The sequence below is a fragment of the Pongo abelii genome, chromosome 21 (assembly GCF_028885655.2).
Source record: "Pongo abelii isolate AG06213 chromosome 21, NHGRI_mPonAbe1-v2.0_pri, whole genome shotgun sequence".
In the NCBI taxonomy this organism is placed as follows: domain Eukaryota; kingdom Metazoa; phylum Chordata; class Mammalia; order Primates; family Hominidae; genus Pongo; species Pongo abelii.
In genome coordinates, this window is record NC_072006.2 from 48,231,316 (window position 1) to 48,253,367 (window position 22,052).

At 44.3% G+C, this 22,052-nt stretch overlaps 1 protein-coding gene across 6 annotated transcripts in view; it reads left to right on the top strand.

Moving 5' to 3' along the window:
- Positions 1–22,052, top strand: part of TOX2 (TOX high mobility group box family member 2) — a 161,276-nt gene that overhangs the window by 80,409 nt on the left and 58,815 nt on the right. For all 6 annotated transcript variants that reach the window (XR_008516943.2, XR_008516944.2, XR_008516941.2 and 3 more), the window contains exon 3: positions 12,277–12,522. Coding sequence is in view for 3 of the 6 variants with exons in the window: in XM_009233608.4 (XP_009231883.2) it covers positions 12,277–12,522 (246 nt within the window). In the remaining 3 variants the exon portion in view is untranslated. The remainder of the gene's footprint in view (positions 1–12,276; positions 12,523–22,052) is intronic.

Here is a 22,052-nt window from a genome sequence, read left to right on the forward strand (position 1 = left end):
AGATTGCTTGAGCTCAGGAGTTTGAGACTAGCCTGGGCAACATGGCAAAACCCCATCTCTACAAAAAAATTAACCAGGTGTGTTGGCTCGTGCCTGTAGTCCCAGCTATTCAGGAGGCTGAGGTGGGGGGATAGCTTGAGCCCAGGAGTCAGAGGCTGCAGTGAGCCAAGATTATGCTACTGTACTCTAGCCTGGGTGACAGAGCCAGACCCTGTCTCCAAAAAAAAAAAAAAAAAAAAAAGTCTACCACTTATTGGAAAACTGAGCTTCCTTATCTGTAAAATGGGGCCAATGCCTGGTTCAGGCTGCCTCTTCTCATTCAAATGCTGTTGCTCACAAGTTATCCCCAGCCTTGCGACTTTTGCTACTGAAGTTCTGCTGGGACTGCTGCTTCCTAAAGAAAAGGACCCCCAAACTCACCCACCAATCATGTATCTTTCCAGAGCCTCCCCGTCCCTGCACAGTGAATCACCCAGGATGCTGCTGGAACCTTAGCTTGAGTCAGATTGTGTCCTGAGCAAGAACACATGGGGATTATCATGTTTGTTCCCAGATAGGGTTTTAGTCAACAAAACTCCTGTCTAATGTGACTGCCTGTCATTGTCCCACTATGATGCCTCTGTCTGCCCTGATCCAAGCGTTTCAGGGTCAGGAACAGCCACAGAGCAGCTGTGGCCAGCAGCGTGGCAGACTGCCGGTGGGAGGGTGTTAGATGCACTCCTGTGAGTGCCCTGGCTCGGCTTGGAGGTTCTGCCTGTAGATAAAGGCTGAAAAAAGATATTACATTCCCCTCCCCCACCTCCTCCAGAATCCACGCTTCATTTTAACGGTATGGCTTTTCTCTCCCGTTTGGCTTATACATGGTATGGACTTTTAGTTTTTTATTTTTTAAGAAACATTTTTAGTCCAGGAAAATGACAGGCCAAGCAAAAGGCATAATTGTCCTGGTTTTCAGAAGTGCTGCAATACTCCAGATCTGATGTATGGTGAGACTCGAATTAGAAAGATTCTATTAAACATGTCTGGGATGGGTGACACAGGGGTATTATCTGAGATGATTAATTTGACTCGGTCATTATGGACACAGACAAGCCTGACAAAATTGCATTTCATTCCCCGCAGAATTCATAAAATCACTATACCCGTGATAAGAAGTTACAGTGCTAGGAGCTCAGCTCCAGTTGATGGGGTTTGGAGTTTGGATAAGATGCCATTTTCTATTGTGAAAACAGAGTTGAGAAACACTGAATCGCACTACAGTCTTTTAGCCGAGATGGCTTTTTTTAAACTTTTATTTTAGGTTCAGGGGTACGTGTGAAGGTTTGTTATATAGGTAAACTTGTGTCGTGGGGATTTGTTGTATGGATTATTTTGTCACCCAGGTATTCAGCCTAGTACCCATTAGTTATTTTTTCTGCTCCTCTCCCTCCTCCCACCCTCAAGTAGACCCCAGTATCTGTTGTTCCTTTTCTTGTGTTGATGAGTTGTTATCATTTAGCTCTCACTTATGAGTGAGAACATGTGGTATTTGCTTTTCTGTTCCTGCATTTGTTTGCTAAGGATAATGGCCTCCAGCTCCATCCATGTTCCTGCAGAAGACATGATGTCATTCTTTTTTATGACTGCATAGTATTCCATGGTGTATATGTACCACATACAACATTTTCTTTATCCAATCTGTCATTGATGGTCATTCAGGTTGATTCCATATCTGTTGTGAATAGTCCTGCAATGAACATTTGCGTACCTGTGTCTTTATGGAAGAATGATTTATATTCTTCTGGGCATATATCCAGTAATGGGATTGCTGGGTTGAATGGTAGTTCTGCTTTTTGTTCTTTGAGTGATTGCTATATTGCTTTCCACAATGGTTGAACTAATTTACACTCCTACCAACAGTGTGTTACCTTTTCTCTGCAACCTTGCCAGGATCTGTAATTTTTTGGCTTTTTCATAATAGCTGTTCTGACTGGTGTGAGATGGTATCTCATTATGGTTTTGATTTGCATTTCCCTAATGATCGGTGATGTTGTAGCTGAGATGTTCTTGCTGGTGTGGGTTTTACTTGTTAAAATGGCAAGATGGTAGGGCGACCATATAATTTATTGGCCAAACCAGGACACTGTTTAGAGTGAAAGAAAACATTATTAACATGACACTGGAACAAGAGGCGTGGAGCAGGCCTGCCCTGGCCTAGCCAGGACTTGTGTGTGTTGGGAGGAGCTTGAACAGTGGCAGAGCAAAGCTTTGGCTGCTGGTAGGCAGGGCTTCTTGTCCTCATTTTCATAAATGCTACCCATATGACTTTGGATAAGTCATTTTTCCCTTTTGAACTTCATTCAGTTTCCTCTTCTGTAAAATGGAAATGCCATTTTCTACTTGTTCTGCATATCATCCGAGGGCTTTCTTTTTCTTCCTTGGGTATGTGTGTGGGATTTATGCTGACTTTTTGTTAATGTGTTTTCCCATCTGTTTCCTTGTATAATTCTCTCAGCTCTTAGGTGGGGTTGTGTAGACAAGGAAACTGAGTAGTAGGCAGTTTGGATAAATTGCCAGAAGCCCTCAAGCAAGTAAGATTCCCCATGTCAGTGTAACTCCAAAGCCAGAGCTCTTTCTGCAGATCAACAGTGTAACTCTCAATACATGAGAGTTACAGCACCTCATGTTTCCATGTGTTTCAAATATTCCTCCCAACAAAGCTGGAAGGTTGTTGGAATATATAATCAGGATTCAATTCTGGGGACACAAGTTGGGTTCTCCTAAGAATCATTTCTCACCATGCATCACCAGGGAGTGAATGCCACTTCTCCTTTTATGCTATGCTCCAACTCTCAACAAGCTATTTGTAGAAAGGTCAAATCACCCACTACTCCCTCAGTGAATCTTCACCTCTTTCTTATACAGCATTGTGGTGGGAAATGAAGATCGATAGTCAAAATGGCAGCCTGAGAACCTTCATGTAAGCACTAACTGGGATAAAGTAGAAAGCCGTCACTAATAAAAGGAACACTTCACCAAGCAGATACAATAACAATTGATTTGTAAATACCTAACAACATAGCTTTGAAATATATGAAGCAATACAGCAGGTTGATAAAATCACAATCACAGTGGAAATTTTTAACACATTTCTCTCAGAAACCAAAGGATCAAGCAGAAAAAGAAAAGTAATAGTTGTTAGGAAGATGTAAATGATAGAATTAACAAGCTGAAAATTATAAATATTGATCAAGATTAGCCTGATACTGTATCAAAGGAATTCTCAATGGCTTTTAAAGAATTAATATATTTTTCATTCCCTTTTGGGTATCTTTTTCTTTTTTCTTGTCAGTGGTTCCTTATTTTATTAGCCTTTTCAAAAAAAAATCTCTTCCTTGTATTTCTTATTTAAAATTTGTTTTCTATTTTATTACTTTTTCTCCTATAGACTTTCAGTTTATTTTTGTTATTTCAGTTTTTTTGTTATTTCAGTTTATTTTTGTTATTTCTACCTTCTAGAGTTGAGTGCTGAGTTTGTCTTTCTTGTCTTCTAATAAATTCATTTCGATAAAAGTATAATTTTTCATTGTCCATCTCTCATAAATTTTGTCAGGTAGTGTTCTCATCATTTCAGTTGTGATTTCCTCTTTAACACAGAAGTTACTTAGATGATTGCTCTTAAAGTGTTTAAGTTAAGTATGTAGGAGGATTTCCCTCCCTCCATTTTTTTTACTTGTTTGTTTTTGTTAATAACTAGGTTGGTGCATGTACTAGTCTGTGTTCTCACATTGCTAGAAAACTACCTGAGACTGGGTAGTTTATAAAGAAAAGAGGTTTAATTGATTCACAGTTCTGCAGGCTGTACAGGAGGCATGGCTAGGGAGGCCTCAGGAAACTTACAATCATGGTAGAAGGGTGAAGGGGAAGCAAGCACATATTCACGTGGCAGCAGAAGACAGAGGGAGATGGGGAAAGGGCTGCACACTTTCAAACAAACCGATCTTGTGAGAACTTGCTTACTATCACGAGAACAGCAAGGGAGAAATCAGCCCCCATGATCCATTCACCTCCCACCAGGCCCCTGCCTGAACTCTGAGAATTACAATTTGACATGAGATTTGGGTGGGGATGCAGAGCCAAAGCCTATCAGTGTATTTAGGTCTTAGAATGTGATCTATCTAATTTCTACCTTTTGAAGAGTTTGAGATTCTCTTTGTAGTTTACCTGGTTATATTTTGTAAGTGTCCTATGGACATTTGAAAGGAATAAATCAAAAGAGTGAATTGTGTTATTCAAATCCTTAATCCTCACTCATTTCTATCTGACTGATTTGCCCATTTTGTTTATGGTTTTGTACTAACAGTTTTTTACATTTTATATTTCTGTGGTTTTATCAATTTACATAAAAATTTGTCATTTCTTCTTAGTAGATTTATATCATTTATTGACTTAAGTGTTCCTTTTGATATGTTTTAATGCTTTTTTTGCCCTGATTTGTACTTAATTTGTAATTAATTTTGCCATTCTGCTTTTTGTTGGCCTGATACATCTATCTATCTATCTATCTATCTATCTATCTATCTATCTATCTATCTATTTATTTTAAGACAGTCTTGTTCTGTCACTCAGGATGGAGGGCAGTGGCACAATCTCAGCTCACTGCAACCTCTGCTTCCTGGGTTCAAGGGATTCTCCTGTCTCAGCCTCCTGAGTAGCTGGGATTACAGGCACTCGCCACCATGTCCAGCTAATTTTTGTATTTTTAGTAGAGATGGAGTTTCACCATATTGGCCAGGCTCATCTTGGACTTCTGACCTGAGGTGATATACCCACCTTGGCATCTCAAAGTGCTGGGATTACAGGCATGAGCCACCATGCTCGGCTGATGTCTATTTATTTTTACCTTAGAGGTCATTTTATTTTAGATATGTCTATTATAAACCATATGCTATATGTATTTTAATAAAAATATTTTGTCTTTTAATAAAGCAATTGAAATCATTCATATTGTGTTATGAATGTTTAGTCTTAATGCTGCCATTTTATGAATATTCTTTATTATGTTTGATAGTTCATTCCTATTTTCTTTGCAGATTTTTCTAGATTGATAAAGTTCTGTTTTCTTCTACTTTCTTTGGTTCTTCCAATGGTGTAAAATTTTTGCTTTTAAAATTATAACAAATAGTTAATAAATGAATTCATCAAAGTTTCAGGGCAAAATCAGTATGGGAAAAGTCACTTGCGTTTCTGTAAACCAACAATGAACAACCCATAAAGGAAACTAAAAAAAATTCCATATATAATAACATCTAAGAGAATAAAATATGTAGGAATAAATTTAACCAGGAAGGGGAAAAACTCCTAAACTGAAAACTACACAACATTGCCAAAAGAAATTAAAGATCTAAATAAATTGAAAGATATCCATGTCTGTGGATTGGAAGACTTAATAATGTTAAGATGGCAATACTATCTGAGCATCTACAGATTCAGTGCAATCCCTATCAAATTTCCACTGGTCTTTTTTGCAGAAATGAAAAATCTGATCCTCAAATTCATATGGAATTGCCAGGGGGCCTGAATAGCACCAATAATCTTGAAAAATAACAGGCTGGAGGACTTACACTTCCCAATTTCCATAAAGCAACAGTGGTCAAAACAATGTGGTACTGGCATAACGACAGACATATAGACCAATGGAATAGAATTGAGAGTCTAGAAATAAACCAATACATCTATGGTCAGTTGATTTTCTATAGGGGTGTCAAGACCATTCAATGGGGAAAGAACAGCAGGCTGTGTGGATATTGAAAGCAGAGTATTCTAAAGGAAGGGAACAGCCATTTCAAAGACTCTGGGGCAGAAATGTGCCTAGAGTAGCTGGAGTAGTATGAACGAGGGGAATAGGAGATGATGACATCAGAGAGATAAAAAATGGACATGGGACTTGGGAGAGCAAGACTACATAGCATGGGGCCATTGTTCCTTATCTGAGTGAGAAGGAGAGCTCTAGAGGGTTGTGAGCAGAGCTTATATTTTAGCAGGATAATTCTGGCCCTGGGGTGAGAATGGACCTTAGCAAGGGTGGAGGCAGGGAGGCCAAGAGGCCAGGGAGGAGACTGCTGCAGTCATCCAGGGCAAAGAGGGTGATGGCTCAAGGTGGAGCTGATGGTATTTTTGGACACATTTCGTGTAGGATGTGGGAGGAAGACAGGGGTCAAGGATGACACCTTGGTTTCTGGCCTGAGCAACCAGTAGGATGGAGTGGCCATTAGCTGAGGTGGAGAAGACTGTGGGAGGGGTAGGTTCTCTCTTAAATGTGTTAAGTTGTTTGAGATATCAATTAACATCCAAAGGGAAGGACAAATAACAGTGGGCTATATGCGTCTGCATTTCAGGAGAAGGTCTGGCCTGGTAGTAAGAACTGGAGCTCAGCAGCGTACAGATGGTCCATGATGCCAAGAGTCTGGATGAGAGCACCAGGGAGTGAGTGTGTTTAGAGGAGGGTATAAGATCTGAGCTCTGGGAATGTCATCATCAATAGATTAAGGAGAAGAATGGGAACCAACAAAGGACATACAGAAGAAATGGCCTGTGATGTTGAAGGACCAATATCTCTGGTGTCCCAGAAGCCAAGTGAAGAAGTTTGTTCCAAGGGAGGAGGGTGCACTAATTATATCAAATTCCACTGATAAGGTCAAGATGAAGGCCAGATGAAGACTGAGCATTGGCCACTGGATTTAGGAAGATGGAGGTCATTGATGACCTTCCCAAGCAGTTTTGGTGGAAGTGGGATGAAAACATGATTGGAGTGGGTTTAAGAAAGAAAGAGTGGAAATGAAGAGGTAACTCTTTGCAGATTTCCTGTAAGATTTTACTAATATTTTTAACTGGCAAAGCTCTTATGACTTAGCATCTCTTTCTATATTTTCATGAGGATGCCAGTGGTAGAGAGAAAATTAGGCACCATGGAATGGCCAATTCTACTGTAGGAAAATGCTGGGTTTGGAGTCACAAGACTGGGGTCTGAATTACAACTAGGACCTACTAGCTATGTGACACCTCTACTCTCTAAACTCCATGTCCCTCATCTGCAAAACGAAGATAATAATCACTTCTCTACAGAACACATATGAATTAAATGGAGAATGTATATGGACATGCTGGGCTCAGTGCCTGGCACATAGTAGGTACTCAGGACAAGTTGTTTTGTGTTCAGTGTCATGCATGTAGGATTTGATTGCATTCAGAAGAGGCATGTTCATGTTTGCATGCTTAGTTATTTTTAAGTGTGCTAATTGCCTCTTTAAGTGAATTGTCATAATTGTGTGATTCCAATATTTTGATACAGCATATGCTTATTTTTTCAAAAGGCTTCTGGTCAATTGGGCTGGTTCCAGTGGATTGAAGTTTTGTTTTTTGACTGAAAGGAATGGACTTGAGCAGTCAGTTAGCATTCACTGGGCACCTTCTCTGTGTCAGCACCTATTTTAAGGGTGCTGAGGGACAGGGAGGGAGGTGGTGGTCAAAACACATGAACAGCAGGTGGCTGAGGGGCGTGTAGTATGCTGGGAAGGAGAGCTGTGGTTTGAAACTAGAGACCGGGACATTCCCCCATTTCCCGTGCCCATTTATTGTGTTGTAATGAGTCATCACTGTGCACTGTGCTAGGCACTGATGACAAGACAGTTAAAGGACTTCCCCAAAGACACAGAATAAGTAAACAGCAGCTCACTGGCTCAGGATCCTCATTTATGAGTGTTCCTAACTTGCACAATACAGGTCTGAGCACCACACGGTGATGTGTGTCTTCAGCCTGACCACCGAGATGGGCTGGGGGCCAACTGCCTTTAGGTGGCAATAAGCCACAGGTATCATATCACCCCAGAAAGTAGAATCCCACTGCCAGCTTTCCAGTTCAGAGTCGCCACCTCCAGGAAGCCTTCCCAACCCCTCTGCCCATTCTAAGGCAAGACTCTACTCCTTTGATGCTCCCTATACAATCCCTTGTGTGTGTCCCCCATAGTATCATAGTATTCATGACCACCAGCAACCATTTTGACTCTACTTACCTTTTGCATGTGTCCCTGTCCTCCATATCCCAGTGTGCTACTGTTTGCTTATTCTGTGTCCTTGGGGAAGTCCCCACCATCTCTGAAACTCCAGACAAGGGCAGCAAGGATAGCAATAACTAATGCTGACATCACTCACTGTGTGCTCAACATTGCCCTGAGAAACTTACATGTTATTGATTCATTTATTCTTTATAGCATCCCTGTAGATACATACTGTCATTACCCGCTTTCTCACACATGAGGAAACTGAGGCACAGAGAGGGTGTTTTAGTCTGTTTTGCATTGCTATAAAGGAATACTTGAGACTGGATCTTTTACAAAGAAAAGAGGTTTAATTGGCTCATGGTTCTGCAGGCTGTATCAGCATAGCACCCACATCCGCTCAGCTTTTGATGAGGCCTCAGGAAGCTTTTACTCCTGGGAGAAGGTGAAGCGGGGAGCAGGCATGTCACATGGCAGGACAATGAGAGAGAGAGGGGAAGAGGTGCCAGTCTCTTTAAACAACCAGCTCTTGCATGAACGAATAGAGCAAAAACTCACTCATTACCACAGGGAGGGTCCCAAACCACTACTGAAGGATCTGCCCTATGACCCAAACACTTTTGGTTCAGCCCCACCTCCAACAGTGGGTCACTTTTCGACATGAGATTTGGAGGGGACAAATATCCAAACTGTATCAGAGGGTAAGTAATGCACCCAGAGTCACACACAGGCAGTAAGTGGCAGAGCCAGGATGCAAACCCAAGCTGCCTGGCTCTTAACCACTGCACTGCACTGCCTCCTGCGTGATAGGGACAGTAGTTCCCACCTCCAGGGCAGTCATGAAGGTTGAGTGAGACGCATGTTTATGGTGTCCACCCCAGGACCTGGCTGTACATTCACCTTTTTTTTTTTCTTTTTTTTTTTTTAAGATGAGGTCTCCCTCTGTCACCCAGGCTGGAGTGTAGTGGCACAATCACAGCTCACTTCAGCCTTGACCTCCTGGGCTCAAATGATCCTCCACCTCAGCCCCCGAAGTAGCTGGGACTACAGGTGCATGGCAACACACCCAGCAAATTTTTGTATTTTTTTTTATAGAGATCGGGTTTCACCATGTTGCCCAGAGTGGTCTCAAGCAATCCTCCCATCTTGGCCTCCCAAAGTGCTGGGATTATAGGCCAACTCATTGTTTCTGAGCTCTTACTTTGTGTTCCAACTCTGTTCCAGGTTCTGACTGAGGCATTGGGGATATAGGGAGCAAAACTCACATTAAATATCCGACAAATAATCACACAAGAAGTCAGTTAACTACTTATAACAATGAGTGCTTCCAAGGAAAAATTCTGGGCAATCTTGGGGTGTGAAATGGGGTTTGATCTACCCTGGAGTATCAGGCAAGACATTTAAACAAAACCTATTGTGGAGAGATGAGTAGGAACGAACCACGGGAGGGACAACGTGTGGCGGGCGGAGTGCAGCAGAGGGAACTGTGTAGGGGAGAGCCCAGAGGCAGGAGAGGTCACTGTAGTTAGAGGGGTAGCGGGGCCAGGCCATACAAGGACTTCCAGGGCTGGATCTGGGACTATGGACTTCATCCTGAAGGCAGTGGGGAGCTCATCATTTGATGTAGGATTGACATCGTGTGATGATCATCTTGATAGAGACCAGTCTGGCTACAGAAAGAGAATAGAGCAGCCCGAGTGGCCAATGAAAAGGGCTGGTAAGAGGTGGTGGTGGCCTGGACTAGGATAGTGGCAGTGGGAGAGAAACAGATTTTAAAGATATTTTGGAGGCGTTTCATTGGATTTGAGAGATGTCAGGGAGTGAGTCCCAGGTTCGTGGTTCTATGAACTGGATGGAAGGTAGTGTCACTTGCTGAGATGGGGAGGACACAGGGACACGGCAGGGGAAGGGGTATTATGATCAACAAATGAGAACATTGATTGGGCATGGAGGGGCTGAGCCCTGGAGCTCAGATGAGTGACCAAGGCTGAAGGGGTAAATGTGGCACTTAGATGAGAATCGAAACCCAGACTGGTTGAGGTCCACCTGGGGAGGCAATGTAGGGCAGGAAGAGAGGGGAGTTCAGGACAGCCTGAGGAACCCTAGCATGAGAACAGAGAAGGAGAAGGTGAAGCAGGAACGTGGGCATGGTCATGGCCTGTTCCCAGATGACTGTTTGCCCATCTATGAGATCATCCTGCTGTAGCCCTGCAGAGGGAGGAAATGAGCAAGGGGCCATGTGGGCTCTGGGTCCCAGTGGTGGGTCCCAGGGTGGCAAGGCACTTACCCTCTCAGTCTGTTCTACGACTGTAAAGCGTAGTCTAGGGCTCTCCCCCATGGAATTTAGGTATCTTGTGCTTTCTGCTGTTGCCACAGGCTGTACGCGCACCCAGCTATCACCGCTGCTCAGTAACTTCATCCAGCAGACACTCAGGGAATTGGCTACCACCAACCAGGTCCTGTGCCAGGCTGAGTGACCTTCACTATTTTAACACACTCACTTAACAAACAATACGGTGATGCTAGAAGATGTTATTTCTTACATGCTATTGTGGTTTAGGTTTCCCCCCACCTCTATGCATATTTCTTGATTAATTTAAGATTTAGCACTGTAGGTAACAATATATGTTACGTAGTTATATAGTCTGAAAGAGCTAGAAGGAAGATATTGAATGTTCCCAACACAAATGATAAATGTTCAAGATGCCGGATATGCCAATTACCCTGATCTGATCGTTATGCATTATTTGTATCAAAACATCACTGTGTACCCCGTAAGTAAGTACCATTATTTTATGTCCATTTAAAAAATGAAAGAAAAAGTGTGGAAAACATTTACCTTTATATTTGCCAATGCCTTTGATATGCTTCCTCTGTTCTGGAACATTCTCAGCTATTATCTCCTCAGTTCTCTCACTCTTCTCCTTCCAGAATGCTGATTGAACAGGCATCCATTAGACACTCTTAACTCTGTCCGCTGTGCACATAATCTCTCTTTCATATTTCCTTTTTGACCGTCTATGCTGAACTCTGGATAATTTCTTCAGAGTCATTTTCCAGTTGACACATCTCTCTTCTGCTAGGTCTAATCTCTTCCAGAGTGTAGAAATGGAAGAATGACTCCTCAAGCTAATGTAACCTTGTTACTAAAACCCCAACAAGGACAGAATGAGACAGGAAAACAATAGGCCAGTCGCACTTGTGAACCTGATACAAAAGTCCTAAACAAAACATCAGCCAACAAAACCCAACAATCTATAGAAAGAATAATATGTCATGACCAAATAGGGTTTATTCCAGGAACACAAGATTGATCTACCATTAGAAAACCAAATTACACATTTACTATATTAACTGAATTAAAGGAGAAAGGTCATTTGAGTCTGTCAGTGGATGCAGGGGGAAAGAATTTGATAAAATTGAAAAGCCATGCACGATTTTAATAAAGCCACACACTTTGACCCACCAGGATGTCCCTCAGCTTGCTTAAGAATACCTCAAAGAACCTGTGGCAAATGGCATCCTTTGTGGTGAAATATTGAGCTCTTTAAGATAAGGAAAAAGGCCCGGATGTCTGCTCTCACCATTTCTATTCAGCGTTGTCCTGGAGGTTCCTGGACAGTTTGGCGAGGTGGGAAAAAATAAACAAGGAAGGATTGGAAAGGAAGGTGCGCAGGTGACTCCTGGTTTCTAGCTTGCACTCCTGCAAGGATGTTTGTGCCATTTACCAAGATGAGAAAGACTGAGAAGCCTTGGGCTGAGTGTTGGGAGCACAAGAGAAAATGGCCCGGCTTCCCTGGAAAGATCACCAGGCCTGGAATCAGGACACTTCAGCTCCATTCCCAACTCTTCCCCCAACCTTGGATGGACTGCTTTCCTCCCTGGACCTGAGTCTCTATCTGTGAAATGGGTGGGCCGGAAAGATGGATCCAAGGTGACTGTCATGGCCACATCTGGTGGGAAACCAGAGAGGAACAGGGGGAGCCGGCCCCCATTCTCCAGGAGGGCAGGCTTCTGTATGCAGAGCCTCTGGTGGGAGGAAACATCTGTTTGGGGATAGGGCAGGAGTCTGACTGAGTCAGGGCACCGTCTTGACCCTCTGCCTTGCAGAAGCATCATCCGTTCTCTCCTTTGCCAAGGGGTTGCTATCATTATTGTTGCTGCTGTTATTAGCGCTGTTGGGTATGTTCTGCGCTTGTAAGGCACTGACCCCCACTGACATGTCTTTTTGATGTTTTAGACCTACAACGGCCAGAGCGAGAACAACGAAGACTATGAGATCCCCCCGATAACACCTCCCAACCTCCCGGAGCCATCCCTCCTGCACCTGGGGGACCACGAAGCCAGCTACCACTCGCTGTGCCACGGCCTCACCCCCAATGGTCTGCTCCCTGCCTACTCCTATCAGGCCATGGACCTCCCAGCCATCATGGTGTCCAACATGCTAGCACAGGACAGCCACCTGCTGTCGGGCCAGCTGCCCACGGTGAGTCCCTGTCACCTGCTGCAGTTCCTGCTGATGACAGCAGGGAAGGGGTTGAGAGGGAAGCAGAAGAATGTTGATGCTTTGATAAGAACTCTCGGCTCATGGGCAGGGTCTGGGTTCACCTGGTTGCTTGCATGGGAGTCTGTGGGACACGGTGGGTGGGTATGGAGAGAAATCTAATGTCAGCACGCTGCTTCCTTCTAGAGCTCTGGGTACAATATCTCAGTATTGGTTTGCATTATTTGTTAATAGTATAATCTCATTTTTATTTTTTAACAGTTTTATTGAGGTATAATTTATATTCCATACAATTCACCCATTTAAAGTATGCTACTTAATGGCTTTTCATATATTCACAGAGTTGTGTGACCATTAACACAATTGATTTGAGAACATTTCATCACCCCATAAAGAAACACTAGCTAGGCACAGTGGTGTGTACCTATAATCTCAGCTACTTGGGAGGCTAAATGGGAGGATCGCTTGAGCCCAGGAGTTCTGGGCTGTAGTGCACTGTGCAAATCAGTTGGCTGCACTAGCTTTGGCATCAGTATGGTGACCTCCTAGGAGTGGGGAACCACTGGGTTGCTTAAGGAGGGGTAAACCGGCCAAGGTCGGAAACAGAGCAGGTCAAAACTCCCATGCTAACCAGTAGTGGGATCGTGCCTGTGAAAAGGCACTGACTGCACTCCGGGCAACATGGCAAGACCCTATCACGAAAAGAAAAGAAAAGAGAAAAGAAAAATGCTCTATTGCTGGGCATGGTGGCTCACGCCTGTAACCCCAGCACTTTGGGAGACTGAGGCAGGAGGATCACTTGAGTCTAGGAGTTCAAGACCAGCCTTGGCAACATAGCAAGACCCCATCTCTACAAAACAAAAAATTAGCCAGGTGTGGTGGCATGTACCTGTAGTCCTAGCTACTTGGGAGGCTGAGGTAGGAGGATGACTCGAACCCGGGAGGTCAAGGCTGTGGTGACAGAGTGAGACCCTTTCTCAAAAAAACAACAGGAAGAAACATCATATTTTTGGCCATCACTCCCAACCCACCCCCTGAAATCTTCAGCCCTAGGCAACTACTAATTGACTTTCTGTCTCTATAAATTTACCTATTCTGGACATTTCATAGAAATGGAATCATATAATTTAAAAAATTGTATCTTGCTTAAGCTGCCAGAGAAGAGGGTGATTACTCAGTTAAAGTTCCTGGGATAGGCAAAAATGTAGCAGGCAGACAAAGGCAAGAAAGAACCTTTCCCAGGTTGGGGGAATATCAGGTACAAAAAGAGGCGGCAAGGGTGCTCGTGCCATGCTTGGGAACGGCATGTGGTTCATTCTTTTTATTGGGCTGGAGAGGAAGGACCTGGAGCCAAGGAGAGAGAGGAGATGAAAGAGCTCAGTAGGGCCTGGATCATAAGGGTCCTGAATCCCATTCTAAGGAGATATATATCCTTAGAATGGCTGATTTGAGGCCAGGCATGGTGGCTCACAGTTCTAATCCCAGCACTTTGGGAGGCTGAGGCAGGTGGGTCACTTGAGGCCAGGAGTTCAAGACCATCCTGGTCAACATGGCAAAATTCCGTCTCTACTAAAAATACAAAAATTAGCCCGGTGTGGTGGCACACACCTGTAATACCAGCTACTCAGAAGGTTGAGGCACGATAATCACTTGAACCTGGGAGGTAAAAGTTGCAGTAAGCCGAGATGATGCCACTGCACTCCAGCCTGGGCCACGCAGCAAGACCCTGTCTCAAAAATAAATAATAATGGCTGATTTGAACCATCAAAATCTACAGAAAAATGGTAGAACAGTAGAGCATTTTTTTATACCATAGAAAAATCTCCTTAAGAGAATTCTAGTGCTTCTTCTGAGCAACTGTGACTTGTGATTATTTTTGCTTTTTTTCCCTTCACATTTAATATTATGTACTAGTTATGACTCTTACATTCATTTTTAAATGACAGGGACCAAACTCAAACTTATACAAAAGAGTCTGAAATATCCAGAGGATGGATACAGGGTTTCAGGCATGGTTCAATCCAGGAACCCCACCAGTGTCACAAGGCCCATTTCCACACAACAGGCTTGATGGCTGCTGGCAGCTAGCATCTTCCCTGACATCTCTGGCAGAGAGGACCATGACAGCATCGCTGGACAGACCACTATGTCTAGGAGGAAGCAGTTCACTTTTGTCAGCTTGAGTCACACACACACCTGTGGCACAGGAGGAGGGCTGCTTAGTTGATTTTCCTAGCAGAATCTCATGGTTTGGGGTGGCTTGTGTCTACCTCTGCCATGACTGTTCAGAAGCCACAGTCAAATTTGTGGCCCAATTCTAGCAGACCCCTGGGACCTCAGGACGTGGCTTTATAGTCAAACGATCTCAACTGTATTTTGTTTACTCTTCATTTATTACCACCAAACTTCCTTGTTTAAAAAAGCTGGTGTCCTCTGTGTGTTTTCATAAGGCACGTCACATTTTTTTGTTTGTTTTTGAAGCTAGGTGAGAAATAAAAGGAGACAAGGAAGGGAAGGAGGGTGGGAGGAAACCAACTCAAGATCCACATTTTATAGTGTTTGGTTCTCACGAAATAGTTCAATGAAAATGGATGCTCCATTTCTTTGGAAATTTTTTCCTTGTGGGTCCATCAATAATGCAAGTCCTCAGCTTCCTCTTCTCTCTCTCAAACCTAGCGATTCGGACTCACACCGCCATGTCTGGAATGGTTTTAACCCATTTATGCCCGAGGTTGCAATTTTTTGAATTTTTGCAATCAGACCTTGGCGATGAGCTTGAGCAGTAGGATATAAATAACTCCCACATGCTTAGCATTTCAATAATGGAACACTAGACATAAATGGGTTTCCAGTTCGTTAGAATGCTTGTACCTTACTTGCTTACTGGGCTCATTTTCTAGCAGAAACCTCACTGCTCCATACCATCCCTATTTGGGATGTATGGTAATACAAACAAGAGCAGGGCCAGGTGGGTACTTTGTCATCTGCTATGAGGGCTGTGGTGCGGGGGTGAGCATGGCTACAGTTTGGGGTCACTGTGTTGCTGCCTTTGGTACTGGGGTGAATGGAGACAATGTGGGGGTGGTGGTTGGTCCCAGACACCTGAATTAGATCCTGGCTTCACCTCTGAAGCCTCGGTTCCCTTGTCTTGGAATCATAATTGTACCCACCTGAAGATTGTGATGAAGTGTATCGGAGATAATGTATGTAAAGTCTTAGCAAATGTCTGGCAGAGAGTAAACATTCAATGAGCATTTGCTATTGTTATTTGTAATAAAAATGAATTCCCACTGTAACTAAATGGCAGTGTTTTCCCTTAAGTCTCATTTACCTAAAGGAGCAGACCGCAGACACCTTCAGATACATTTGTAGGGCCACCTGATTATAATAGCTCTGATAATTACAAAGAGTGTTATCTTTTTATCAAAGATGACCTGCTAATCGCCCCCCTAGGAAATGCTTTTGTTGGGCTCTGTCCAAATAGGCACTTGCAGTCGTTTTCCAGATTTTCTTTAAAACTAGCTCATGTTTAAGAGGCTTCACAAATTCAGATAGCCTTAATTCTTCCATTAGACTTTGCAAGGGTTCACTGAATTTTATATTCCCTCTTTATGTCATGAAAGATAAGCCAAACTCTATTACCCAGGGGAGGGCACCCGGACCAACTGGGAAAACCAGATAAGAAGATGTACATGCATTGGGACTATCTGGTGAAGAGAGACAAGGGACTCTTCAAGACAGAGTTTTTAAATTCATCTGAACCACAGGACAAACGGGCGTGGCTCTGTGTGTGGGTAGGCATATACGCTACGTGGGTGACGCTGGAATTGGTGTTAACACCTGCTGGGTGTCAAGCACCATGCAGAGGGCTTTCAAATGTTTTCTTGTGTAATCCCCCCAAGAAGCAAACCGAGGGATAATGATAATAGTATCATGAAGGGATGGAGACCCCAAGGTGGCAGGTGATTATATTAGTGTCTCATGGCTGCTCTAAGAGATTTCCACCAACTTGAGGGCTTAAAACAACAGAGATTTATTCTATCACACCTCTAGAAGTCCAGAAGCAGTCTCCTTGGGCTGAAATCACGGTGTCAGGAGGAACTCACTTTCCCCAGAGGCTGTCGGGGGGAATCCAGCCTCGCTTCTCCTCCGGCTCCTGGGGGTTGCTGGTCTTCCCTGGCTTGTGGCTGCATCATTCTGATCTCTGCCTCCGTCTTCACATCACCTTCCCTCTGTCCGCAAAACTCCCTTTGCCCCTCTTCTAAGGACATTTGTGACGGCATTTAGGGCATTTGGGGATAATCTAGGATAATCTCCCATCTCAAGATCCTTAATCACATCTGCAAAGACCCTCTTTTCTAAATACAGCATCATTTATAGGTTCCAAGGATTAGGACCTGATATCTTTGGGGGGCATTTTTCAACCTACCACAGTGATCCTCAGCTGTGCGACAGCCTTCATTGAGCGCCCACTAGGTACTAGGCATTGTTCTAGGCTTGGGATCTACAAGATGCCCTTGAGGGACTCCTGGTGCAGATGGAGAGAAAGTGAAAAGCCTATTTCTAAGACTGTGGTAAATTCTCTAATAGCATCAGTGTGTGGTGCTCTGTGCCCGGAAGAGGCCCCTTAGATGTGGGGTTATCACTTCCTAGAGGAAGTGTCCCCTGATGCAGAGTAGATTCTATAAGTACTTTGTGAATGAATTACTGTCATGCAGCTCTTAAACAGCAAGGCCAGAATGCAAGCCCAGCTCTATCCCCTGCCATCCACCTCTCAGTTTTACCAGATGGCTGAGGGATGGTGCGGCCGGGCTGCAGGGCCACAGGTGGCACAGAGGATACGCTGATGGCCAGGGTGCTTCAGGCGTTGTCTGCACAGATCGAGATACACTGAGGATGTCATCCCTGGAGAGATGGGCAAGGCCAAGGCATTTGACAGCCATCTCATAAATGCCAAAGCCCCCTTGGCTCTGATCCCAGAGGCCACCGATTCTTTCCGGTCCCCTGCCCTGGCCTGTTCAGCCTTGCGGGCAGGCGTGGGAGTTAGCCTTCTGCTTTAAAGGTATGGCAGCTAGCAGGAGTGATGTACAGTATTGGAATCGAACCCCTTTTACAAAATTAAATATGCTTAAGGCTTCTCCCTCAACTTCAGCGTCTTAACTGATTAAACATTCATTTCCAAGACAAAAAGAGTCAATTTAGTATGAAAGATATATTTTGCCGGTTTAATTTAAAGTGCTGCACCTCTGTGTGACCCTGATTTTCATAACTCAATAATTTTATCCTGTGTTGATTGTCTCATTTTGAGAGAGATATTGTATGTATAAATCAGTTTCTAAAATACCCAAAGAAACTCGAAGAGTGGAATTTATTAAGCTGCTTCTGTTAAGTCTGAAATCATTTATTTTGGAGTCGTCCTTGGGAAATGTTTGAGCTTATGCTCCTGGCTTACCCAGGAGAGGAATTACCCTGGGAGACAACAGAGTTGGACGTTCCCAGACAGGTTCCTGGGGAACCTGCACCTTTTGTGAGACCAGAGAAACTCCTGGGAGAGCCTCGGGCAGATGGAGGCTGGGCCCAGCCAGAAATGAATTCTGGCAAACCTCCCCCAACAGTAGCCATAGATTCTGGTGATCAGGGAAATGTGGGTTTTTCCTGCACCAAGCCCCATGGGTCCCTGGAGCTATGTAGTCTTGCTGTGGGACTCACTTAGTGCAGGAGAGGTATGCGGTGTCATTCATGCATTCTCCTCCCAGCTTTGACTCCTGTTTGCTTTCTTTGGGATCTTGGACAACTTACTTCTCTCCCAGCCTCAGTTTTCCTATCTATGAAATGGGGATTGGGATTTCAGCTCTGGTGAACTCACAAATAGGAAAATGGGTAGAATTATTTTGTTAGCAGTGACATACTAGACAAGTATATGGATCTGAAGTTCAATAGTCCTCCCACTACCAATGTCACACATATCACTGGCCTAAGGGGGCTCAAATCCTATCAAATGCAGTACTTAATGCTGTGTTTCAGATTCTTTGTATTCTAGGTCCTTGTCCCAAAGCATCTTGCCAGGATAGGCCCCTCATGCTGCACACACAGGGCTAGGGGCTGTGGCCTAGGGTCCCCCACTCCAAGCGAAGGGCCTTTCCACGCTGGTGCCCTGGACTAGGCTGTTGGGGAAGGGGCTGAGCTGTACCTTAGTTGCCACTTGACCACCTTGCTTTAGAGATGGTTCCTGTGCCCGGAGCCTGGGGGCAGGGTTTAAAACTTGGAGTGAGGACTTGATCCTGGGGGCAGGGCCTTGGACTTAGGAACAAGGTCTGGGTATTGACTCTGGGAGGTCCTTGATATACCTTGGAGTGGGGACTTGATCCTGGGGGCAAGGGCCTTGGAGTTAGGGACAGGGTCTGGGTATTGACTGTGGGAGGTGCTTGATATACCTCCTAACACCTCCCCCATTTTCTTCCTGTTCTGAACTATTCCCCTCCAGTCTCCTTTCTCTCTCCTCTTCTCTTCCCTACCACTTTCCTCCTCCCCGCAGAAGGCATGGTCTATCCCTGTTGGATTCTCACAAGTTGAGACATAGGAATCCCCTCCCGAGTTGCAGACACAAGGAAAAAAGACCCTTAACCTTTGGTCCTCTGGTCTTCTGAAACACAGGGGGCAGTAGGGACCCCCTAGTCCAACCCATTCATTTCATTACTCTTAATGCATAACATTTTTGGTTTGGTCTTGTCTTATGAATGTATCAATTAGCTTTTGCTGTGTAACAAACTACCCCAATACCTAGTGGCTTAAAACAATGAATTCTTATGATTTCTCATTATTTGGCAGGTCGGCGAGGTAATTCTTTTGATCTGGACTGATTCAGGTGATTTCTGAGGTCCAGCTTATAGCCTGCCTGCAGCTGCTTATTCTAGGATGGCCTTATTGACATTGCAGTGGTTGGCCCAGGGTCAGCTGACACCAAAGGGGAATGATTTGGCCACTCTCATATCTCATGATGAGAGGTGTATGTCTCAAGGCTGGGCATCGTGGCTAGCCTGTCATATCAGTACTTCGGGAGGCCAAGATGGGCGGATCACTTGAGGTCAGGAGTTCAAGACCAGCCTGGCCAACATAGTGAAACCACATCTCTACTAAAAATACAAAAATTAGCTGGGCATGGTGTCTTGTGCCTGTGGTCCTAGCTACTCGGGAAGCCGAAGCAAGAGAATCACTTGAACCCGGGAAGCCAAGGTTGCAGTGAGCCGAGATCACGCCACTGCACTCCAGCATGGGTGACAGAGTGAGACGATCTCAAAAAAAAAGGAAAAGAGAGATGTGTGACTCTTATCACATGGTGGCCTAGGATCGTTCACGTGGTGATGGACACAGGGTGCCCAGGGTAGCAAGAGAGGGTACACCCCAATGTGCAGTACTTTTCAAACCTCTGCACGTATCCTATTTACCCCTGGCCCATTGGCCAAAGCCTGTCACATGGCAAATCCTAGAGTAAGGGGTGGAGAAATAGATCCTACCTCTTGAAGAGAGAAATGGTAGAGTCACATCATAGGAGGGTGTGGACGCAGAGAGGCAAGAATGTGTAGCTAATTTTGTAACCTACCATGATTACATTTTGGGTTTTCTCTGTGCACTTTTGGTTTCTTGGCATACAGTATCATCTAGTAGTCAGGTGTATAGGCTATGTGGTCAGGCCGACCTAAGTTCAAACCCCAGCTTCCCTCCTCGTTACCCCCAACCCTGTGACCCAGAGCAAGGGGTTGATCCTCCCTGAGCCTCGGTTTCTTCATCTGTAAATGGAGATATTGTTACCTGCCTCATAGGAGTTTATAAAGAGTCAGCGATCCAATGCAGGTAAAGTGTCACACATAGGCAATCGGTAAATGTAAGCTGCTCTGTTTACTACTTTATCCACTTTATTGACGGGGTTGGGGTGGCTTCAGCCTCGTCTCTAAGTTTGTCCAGGCTGACCTGCTGGTTACCAACTTTGTGGGGGGCTGAGGTGGCCAGGATAGTGGAGGGCCCCAGCTGGGGGACAGGCAGGGGAAGGCATATTAATTACACTAGGACCTCGGTCAGGACTCCGAGCTTAAAAGCAACAGCGGAGTGACAGTTCCACTGCTTGCCAAGAAAGCGGGGGGCCCAAGACGCAATGCTTCTTGGCATCGTGACCAAGGGAAGGATCCATCTTAGTCGAAGCAGGGGGTTACCAGGGGCACCTCCGAGTTGGGCTTTTCCAAGGTGCCATGTTTTTGTCTAACGTCCCTCTGGGGATGGAAGTAGGGGGAGCACTGATCTCCCAAACGGGTCTCTAAGGGTCCTAAACAGTGGTAACTAGAGGCCCTGGGCTTCCTTTGTGTTTATCAGAGTCCAGATGAAACTCCTGGCCCCTGTTTTTCAGAGGCATTAAGCGAAAGAAATATGTCTTTTTACATTTTATAAAACTCAGAAAAATGGCTTTAAACAGCTTTTGCTCCCCTGCTATAATTATTTATTTTCAAACACTCCTGCAGGGGACCGCTCCGTTTTCTTACCCTGAACTCCTTTTTCTCATAAATGAACCATCACTTCAATAAATCATTATGGAAACAGAGACTAACACCAGCTCTGAAAGGTTGAAAGATTTATGTAACACATTTATGTTTCCCATTTTCTCATTCTGGTACTCGGCTGCAAAAGCTAAGCTAATAAAAGCTGCTATTAATATTTCTTGTTGCCTAGCAACCCCAGAGCGGGAGTAATAGCTTCGGCTAGAAAAATAGATGACCGATAAGGAAAAATTCAATTCTTTTATTATCTCAGGGGGAAATGGCCTTTTACTGGAACATTATGATGTACGAGTGTGAAGTTGAACACAAAAGATTTTTTTGTATGTGTTTGTTTTTCTATTTTTAATGAACATTATTTTACCTCCACTAACTCTTTTAGGGCACTTTTTCTTTTCTTTCGTTAAACCCCCCATCCCATCCCTCATGCTTAATTTAGCAGCTACAGTAGTTAAGAATCTGTCAGCGTTCTTTAGTTTAAAAATGGTTTTTGCAAAGGTTTACAACTCGGTCATAAAAATTCACTCCCTGTTAAAACTCAGGCCAGTGATAAGCTAACGCGCAGGCTGGTTTTCTGTGAACAGGATCACGTTTGTTGACGAGATAAGATTCATGGTTTTCCCTACAAGAAAGGTCGGAAAGGAACAAAACATGTTCTTTTCCATGTCCCAGTTTTCTTTGGAACCAGGGACGCTGTCTCTTTTGAGAACTGTTTGCTCTGCAGTTTGGCATGCGTTCACACTGGGAGAGGATGGGGCACAGATATTCACTGAGCACCTGCTCTGCAGAGCCTTGGTGCCGTTCCCTCCTCCCAGCACCCTTTAAGATAGGAACCATTAGGGTACCTATTTTTCAGATGCAGAAACTGAGACTTAGAGAGGCCAAGGGATCAGGCTGAGGTAGCATCTTTTTTATTCTTTATTTTTTATTTTTAGTAGAGACAGGATTTCACCATGTTGCCCAAGCTGG